Source organism: Nelusetta ayraudi, unplaced genomic scaffold, assembly GCF_046127955.1.
Source record: "Nelusetta ayraudi isolate G7.1 ecotype Tasmania unplaced genomic scaffold, CSIRO-AGI_Nayr_v1 ptg000057l, whole genome shotgun sequence".
NCBI lineage: Eukaryota > Metazoa > Chordata > Actinopteri > Tetraodontiformes > Monacanthidae > Nelusetta > Nelusetta ayraudi.
Genome location: NW_027466107.1, coordinates 3415217 through 3423612, shown reverse-complemented (window position 1 = coordinate 3423612; position 8396 = coordinate 3415217). Strand labels below are relative to the sequence as shown.

Here is an 8396-nt window from a genome sequence, read left to right as displayed (position 1 = left end):
GGAAACATGAAGGAGGGCTTAATCACGATCAGCATTTCCTGGAATCAGCTCCTTGGGAAGTTGATCATCGATGCTGATTCAATGTGTACTGAATGCTGATTACTTTGATTTTTTTTTTTCTGACAATGATTCGTAAAAATGTTGACCTTTGTAAGCTACAAATGAGCTAGCCTGCTGCTTATGCATTAAGTAAGACGTGTGTGTTTGAGATGAGAACGAGTGAATGGGAATGAACATGAAGTGACTTGTCTGCTGAAACTGTTGAAAATTTCTGGGACCTTTTTGTTTTCGGGGGTTCATTAAATCCTGGAGGTCAATCAAAGTCTGTTTCTTGTTCTAGATTCCTCGTTTGAGCGCTCTGGCAAATGGAAGGTTGGTTTCTTAATGAAGGATCATTCCTGACTGTAACAGCCTTTAAATCTCCACGCAGTTCTGACCAAAATCGCTCGTGGCTAACTGGTGGAATGTAAATTGCCAAGCTGTTTAATTCCTCCCCTTGTTTGCCTGCGTGTCCGATGCTCGTGTTTCAGCTCGGCGTCGCCACAAAACAGAACTCTCTGCCTTTTCCTCCTTCCCTGGCAGTCGTTAGCACTAGAGCAGCTGCCGGCTCACAGCTGACTCGTTTAAAATCACTGGCTGCTTCCGATCAATATGTTGTTGTTTTTTTTCATGAGATTCCAGTGCGGATGTACAAACAGAAATGACGAAATGTCAAACAGCATTTTGGATAAAGTGGAAAGATAATCAAATGTGAGTGAAGGAGTGCGTGTGGATTCAGAGAATGTTTGTATTTATGTGTAAAGAGTAGTGTGTGGTAGTTAAACACTTTATTTTGATTTTGTGCAATCCCCCCCCCCTTCTACAAACTCCCACTCCGTCAACCCCAGAGTTGTATTTATTTTGGTTTGGATTAGCTGGTGAACTTGATGTTTAGTTTTAGGTGTCTTCCTGTGTCTTTTGGTTAAGGTGGTTGATTTGCTCATTCATTTCATAGAAAGTTTGTCATTCATGTCCTTTTCCTTTGTTTTTTTTGTTGAATCTGTGCCAGCACAATGTATTTTCTCATTTCATTGGCAACTGACAGGACAAATTAAAAAGAATCTTTTTAAAATCATCTTAATTTGTTTTGTTTTTTTACATGCTCATTTTTCTCATTTTGCATGTTTTTGTTCTCCATTCTACACGGATTGGGATGGTGTGTGTGGGTTCCAGATGTGAGAAGAGGTTTCAGTGCATGCAGGCAAGTCAATAAAAACCAGTTTCTTTATTCAGTGATGTATTTCTTCGTACATAGTTAAGTTTGTTATGCCTTTAAAAAAAAATACATAGTGCCAGTCCTCAGATTACAATGTAGTTTAAAGACACTGTTACAAACAACCAAAACAACCATTTTCTCTTTGGGGGTTAGTAATACTGTTGTTATTATTGGGCACTTCAGGGGAAAGGACAACCTCGTTTTGGACACAACTCCTTCTCAGTTGCACACATTTTGCACTCCTCCTGGCAGCCATCGACAAAAGTCACCAGACAACAAGTGCACTCCGGGGCTGAAGGGATGGGGGGGGGAAAAAAAAAAAAGAAAAAGAAAATCGATGTGCAAATGCATCTCAGAACAAACTCCTCAGCCGTGCTTCGTGTGTAGCATCTCGGTGAGAAGGGAATTGCACGGCAGATCTCCCAGTAGGTGGCGCTGGTACAAGTACTCCTCGACCTGCAGGCTGATGCTGCGCACTTCGGGCAGCCGCAGCAGCAGCTGACCGAACTTATCCGAGTGTCCCGGGTGAGTTTGCTGCGTGTGCTCCATCAGGGCCCTGTTCACCCTCTCTTGGGTCTGCTCCACCTGCCGGCGGTTCTGCACTGACTTTACATCTGCGGATGATGAATGAAGGCAAGTGAGTGAGAACTGCTGCACACGACACACGCAGTCAAATACACCTATGATCAGAAACAGACGCTGCAGGATCACCGCATATTATCGGAAGCTCACCGGGGTTGAACAACACCAAATATTTGAGACAAACAAACTCGTGTCTGTCAAAGTGGAGTGCCTTCAGTTTGGAGACGAGATCCTGGGTCCGCGACACCAGGCCGCTCAGTGTCGCCCCCGCCTGGGACACGATGGTCGACACCTCAATCTGTCGCAAGAGACATTTCAGTGTAAAAGCACAAACAAACATACAGTGCAGATCATCGCGGTCAAAGACCTTACCTGCTGCCCCGTAACCAGATATACGCAACCCTCTTTTCCATAGGTGACCTGTCTGCAGAGGTGATCGAGGACAAGCAGCTCGCTCCAGCAGCTCTGCAGCAGCACCATCTGGTCCTCCACCTGTGGGGGTTGGATGAAAGAAATGTCTGGTTGTGTAGCTGCAAAATTAGAATTAGACAACAACAACAATGATTCATATTTATAAGAAGCATTGCTTACGTAAATTTTACATAAAAGTTTTGTATTATCTTGAATGACACATTTTTATTATTTTGGCGGTGTGTGTATTGTTTCCTCTGCATGTTCCTGAATGACACTTGATTTTCCCTTTGGGAGGATTAAAAAAAAAAAAAAAAGATCTTCAATTCAATTCAAGTATAAAATGCAATAAAACTTGTCGTGTGCGCATTGAGACAGGGAGGGATCAATGAAGTGGCTTCTTATCTCTTATCTTAAACAATTGTGGATGAGGCCCTGGCTCACCTTGAGCTCCTTGAAGAGCGTGCTGTTCCTGGCCCACTCCACCAGGCCGAACAGCGTCTGGTCGGCCATCTTGCACATGATGCTGAAGGTGTTGAGCCGGTCGTGTTTGCCCCTGTTGGCCTGCTCCCTCTGCAGACACGCCACCACCTTGGCGCACAGCTGGCTCTCGTCCTGCTCGCCCTCCAGCAGCTGGCCCAGGAAGCCGCCCGGCAGCGCGCTGGGCGGCGAGGCGGCCGGGTCTCGCAGGAGGGGCGAGAGGTCATGCGAGACAATTTGGTTGGCGGAGGAGCTCGGGGACGCTGCACACGAACTCCGCAGTGTGAACGAGTGGCTGGGAGTCGCGTGCAGTGGGTAGTTTGTGGCGGTGGCGCTGCCGTAGCCGTAGGGCGCTTCTCTCTCCTGCAGGTATCCCGTGAAGGCGCGGGGGTACAGTCCGTGGCACTGCAGGGGCGGAGGGCTGAGCACCCGCTCTGTGCTCCCGCTGCAGTCCAGAGGCGACGGCGTGTCCGGCTGCATGACGCCGGCTGGTGAATACATGTGCGCCTGGTGCAAGGCCTCGGGGGAGGCTGAGGCGCCGGCGTGGGCGCCCGTCAGGTGGAAGCCGCTGGCGGCCGTGGGTGGTTGGTAGTGCATCGGGTGGGTTTCAGTCTTTATCCTGTAGGGAGCGCTGTTCGAGTGATGGAAGCCTCTCTGCTGCTTCAGCTGCCTGTCCCGCCGGTACAGAGGGCCAAACTTGTTCCTGCCGCCCCGCATGCGGTCCGCTCTCACCGCTGTCGCCATGACGGGAGACCAAAAAAATAGAAAAATTTGGTTTTGCAACAGCAGCTTTAAGATCTGCTTTTTTTTTTACAAAGTACCTGATGTTCAATTGGGCCATTAGCTTTTACGACTTTGCAGATAAGCCAGATCAAAGACACAGGAGGTGCACATCAGTGTTCAAGAAGAACTTTAGTTGAGAACAAGAAGTGATTCCGCGGTACAGACGAGGCTTTTGTATTCGTAGTGCCTGGTTGCGAAGTGTACCTTCTTTCTTCATCCCCACCAACAAACACTTTTGGAAGCGGCAAAAAGGGCAACGCTTCCTCTGCGAGAGGTTCATGGGGCACCTCTGCTGCTCTGAGCAGGTGTACTTCTTGTTGTTTTGGACTGAGCGCTTGAAGAAGCCCTGCAAAGCACAGACAGACACAGAAAGACTGCAAATCTGTTGTGTCTCCCTATTTTATTTTTTCATGTGTAGGCACTTGTGATCGCAGCAGTAGTACTACAAAACAACTTTTGAAAAATAAAATGCTCTTGTAATAATTGCACAGGTGAGGCTTTTCAATGCTGATGTTTTTTTTTTGTTTGTTTTACCTTGCAGCTTTCACAAGTGAGCAGCCCATAGTGATACCCGGACACTTTGTCTCCGCAGACAGGGCAGCGTTCTTCGCTCTCTGACGCCTCATCTCGGTCTGTCTTTAATTCCTGAGCTGAAAAGACGACACGACAATTCACATTTAAAAAGTGCACAGCATATTAGATTTGCCAGGGTGGCAAAACGTTACATAACTGCAGCTTATGATATGTGTCGATGTTGTGGCATAAACAAACAAACAGTCATCAAGAAGAGCTAAACAAAGTTTCTCCATGTGCGCATTTTATTTTCATTATTTTACACTTTATCATTTGAAAATGAAATGTTTGGAATGACTGTTTTGTTAGGGATCGGTACGTTGGCTATATTATTTCGGCAAGAATAAGAAGTTAGGAGTAAAGGAGGTCCTCCACACGGAGAAATATTCAGCTTGAACGTCTTGCTGCCAAACTGTAAGTGTGTCAACTAATGAGGTTTACTGCCCAGCTGTAGAGAGACTATTGAGACGCTTGGGACCATCCCACTGTTGCAGACACCACCTTATCATTCATGGGGATGTAGCTGACTCTTATGGCCCTTACATGATTTCCACAGATCACTGACTGGTTGCGAAGCAAAAGAAAGTTCTGAACTGAATGCCTGCGGCTGTGCATCACCAGCTCTTGAGTCAATGAGCGTATCCATCCGGTGTGATCGAATTTATGAACGACTCAAGTGAATTTCTGAGTTGCAGACCCTGCCAAAAGCTGACTTTCAGAACTTAGAAAAACAAATAAAAGTCAGTAATTCCACCAGAAAACAACAACAGAAAACTCTCGTACACACTCACATGTTGATGATCGTTCCAAAGTGAGTAGTTCCACTGTTTGGCTGCCAGTATGTGGGTGATAACCGGGCTGGTCCATTCCGGCACGGCGCGGGGCATGAGCGTCAAAGTTAGTTTCATCCGCTCTTCATGGCTGCAGAGCCCAGGAGAGTGGAACTGGGCAGGAGCGACAGAGTGGCCGGCAGGAAGGCCTGACAGCCCCGGTGGACTGATGGTTGTTTGAGGCCCTTCAGTGGACTTCGATCTGTAGCTCGTCATAAAACCCCTCCTGACTGGCACTCCTACCAGCACTGCCGGCCGGCGAGCCAACCAGCCTCTTGGTGGGAGACACTCAGATATCCACCTGCAGGAGTATCACTGCAGTGAAATCACTGCGCTATCACGAGCCATCTTAAAGCTGGGCCGATAAGATAAAAAAGGCCCCACAGTGGAGTGGGGGTGAATCAGCTTTATGTACAGAACTAACTGGGACATTAGTGACGGGGGGGGGGGATAGTGTGCTCCACATAACATTAGGACTGTTTATGTCTGATTTATCAACAACAGCAGGTCATTGATCTGGGCAATGAAGCAACTAAAGGAAACATGATATAATATTATGTCCTCCCCAACTACTTTTCTTTTTGTTTGAATGTTAAAACCATTTGACTTTATCCATTTAAAGTCTCTGGTAACTAAAAAAAATGAATACATATGAATGCATAAAGTTGAGAGTTAACAATGCATGTTTGAGCTGTTGACCAAATTCATACCAAGAAAACAACTAAAACTGTAATGACAATATTCTAAGTTTGGACTGAGTAAAGCTTTGATGCTTCACACAAGGAAATAAATAATAATAACAATAATAGTAATAACTTTTTAATTGGCCATTTGTCAACGATAGCTACTATCAGAAAAACAAAAAACTAAATGAATGACAAAGTAATTGGGGGAAAAAAGTCAAATCTAAAAGCTAATTTGAATCAGAATTGCGTTGTTCGACATTCTCAGGTGACACTTGAAACGATAAGGTGCAATATGACAGATGTAGATAGTGTTGAAGAAGCTCCATATGACGTCAAGAGACGAGTTCAAGGGTGGATGGTTATGACACCACTGCATTATCTCAGGGCCGGAGCGGGAACGCTGCCAGTGCGTTGAGCTCCAGACTCTGTGTCTAAGAAGGTGGCAACGAAACCGCGTTTGAGCGACTCACTCAACCCTTGTAAGAAAAAAAAAGAAAAGAATCAACATGACTCATGACCGGAATATCATGACTATAGCACCATCTGGTGGTTGAATGGAGAAGCATTATTCTGAATTGATACCGCTCATCCATGGATGTATTATAAGAACTAGACACTGAACTGGCAATATGGCGGCAGGCCGATTTTTTCCCAGTGGCCACTCGAGGTACTGTAGCCAAAAAGCATTTCCCCCATAGACCGCAATACAAAAATTATTCAAAGGCTTTAAAACGGCTCACAGGACGACTGTGACATGAAACTTTCTATCGTAGAATTTTCAGTAATGGTCTTTTAGTCGTTTAAAAAAAAAAAAAAAAAAGATTTAAAGCCCAGAAAATCCCCAGAAAAGAGTTTATTCCCAGTGTGACGTCGCAGCATTGTACGTGTTGTTTCAGCTTGTTGTGATTGGCTGCGTCCTGATGGGTCTTTAAGTGACGTTCTCCAGAATTGTTCTGATTGACCTAATAGATCATGTATGCACGATGGGAAGTGACACTACTGCACATGCTCTACGGGCCCATTAATGCGGAAGTCAACTTTTTCGGCGTATGCGCTGGGTGAGCAACTCCATTGAAATGAGTGGGTCACCATATTGGACTCTGGGGGCCTGCTCTCAACCCACCACGCCCCGACACGCCTTTTGACAAACCACCCACCCTCACTCACACACAAGAATAATTCCTATAGGTATTTTACAATTTCATTTATTATAAATTGCAATACATAAATGCCAATTTTATTGAAAAAGTCAATACAAATCAGTATTGAAGACACTACTAGCATTCATTGCTGAGCTTTCAGCATCTACTTTGCACAAGGCGCTGCTACAAGTCGTCGGCTCACATTGTAAGAGACGGCTGGAGATGGGAGATTAGTCCATTTCCTCGCTGCTGGGACACACAGGCTGGTCCTGCACCACAAACCAAACCTCATTGTGCCTGTTGAACATCGTCATCGGGCTGCGAGAGACACGTAGACGTGCGATTTTAGTCAAAGAGCGTAAAATATGACAATAGGTGGCTTTTGACAAACTCAGGTGGATTGAGTTACCTGTTGTATCCTGCGGCGTAGAAGTAGTCAGACTCGTACTTGGCGCCGACCGAGTCCAGGGAGGCCGACAGAGACTTGGCTTGCTGTTTAGCGGACGCGGCCATCATCCATCCTCCGAAACGCTTGACGTACACCTTTGTTTCTGGCATCTCAACTATTTTCACCTGCAAAAGACGGAGAGATTTCAGAGTGGCCGACGTGCAACTGAAGGCTTTTGTAGGTGTTCTTTTTTCAAGGTGTCAAAGAGGCTCAACCTTGGCATCAGCAGGGGTGGGAGGGTCCGTCACCGCAGACGGCAGCAAGAAACTCATCGAGAAGGATTTCCTCTCCCAGAAGTATTTACTCTTTGTTTCCATTTTCATGAGAACGGGAGCCGTCATCTCCACATTGTTATCTAAAGAACAAACACCCACAAATGACTTGCCTATATGTAAAGTGTATATTTATGTCCAAGCAAAGTCAAAAAAATGCTCAGAAAAAACGTCAGAGTCAAGGCTGCGGCTCATAGTACCCTTGATGTACTTGAACAGTCTTCTGAACGCCGTCATTGTGGCAAAATCCATGAAGAAGGCCGACTCTTCTGTTGTAATCCATTTTGCAGAGTCATAGTGACGGACCTAGGGTGCATAAAAAAAATGACAGAAGATCGCTTGTTTTCAAGTTTCACATATTCAATATGTAAGAGTGTAAAGGGTTTTCTCTCACCTCATATTCCTCACTTTCACAAATGGGCTCAAACAGCAGGCACTCCTCCGTCTCGGTGCAGAAAGGTACATTCGCCGAGTCCCTGTGCAGAGCAGAGAAAAAATTTCAAGTGCATGGCTGCATGGTTATGCTGGGTAACAGAAGGAAATGCCTTTGAATGGTAGCACATTTATTTCCAACTGTCCTTTCCTAAAAAGCTCAAGTTCAAGTTTCTTACCCAACTTTGGCCTCAGCCGTGAGCAGCAGCAGAAAGGCAACAAGCCCTGACAGGAGCATCCTGAGACAGAGTTCAGAATTTAGAAATGTTCAACCTTTTCCAAGAGAATCATAAAAAAAAAAAAAAAACAATCTCAAGTAGTTGTACTTACTTTTTCTTGGACTGCAGCGATGTTGTTCACAGAAGAAAAAAAAAAATAGCTGATTTTCTTCTGGTGTGCAACAAATCTGGTGAAAATCTTCCTATTTATTCCGAACCCAGTTACGGAAGAGGCTCAGGCCACTCCCCGAAACCTCCAACACAAAACAGACAGTGCGGCGATG

General features: G+C 45.6%; 2 protein-coding genes across 2 annotated transcripts; both read right to left on the bottom strand.

Annotated features, from left to right (window-relative positions):
* Positions 1-1245: 1245 nt before the first annotated feature.
* nr5a5 (nuclear receptor subfamily 5, group A, member 5) lies at positions 1246-5578 on the bottom strand. The gene is made up of 7 exons (XM_076038745.1): positions 4876-5578; positions 4046-4161; positions 3716-3857; positions 2693-3462; positions 2210-2329; positions 1988-2135; positions 1246-1869 (listed from the first exon to the last, which is right to left on the bottom strand). The coding sequence occupies exons 1-7, from the start codon at positions 4949-4951 to the stop codon at positions 1622-1624; spliced, it is 1620 nt and encodes a 539-aa protein (XP_075894860.1). The 5' UTR covers positions 4952-5578; the 3' UTR covers positions 1246-1621.
* Positions 5579-6811: 1233 nt separating this feature from the next.
* On the bottom strand, positions 6812-8396 carry soul5 (heme-binding protein soul5). The gene is made up of 7 exons (XM_076038739.1): positions 8225-8396; positions 8074-8133; positions 7857-7938; positions 7663-7768; positions 7406-7545; positions 7152-7315; positions 6812-7060 (listed from the first exon to the last, which is right to left on the bottom strand). Exons 2-7 carry the CDS (start codon positions 8130-8132, stop codon positions 6973-6975), a joined length of 639 nt encoding a protein of 212 aa, XP_075894854.1. The 5' UTR covers position 8133; positions 8225-8396; the 3' UTR covers positions 6812-6972.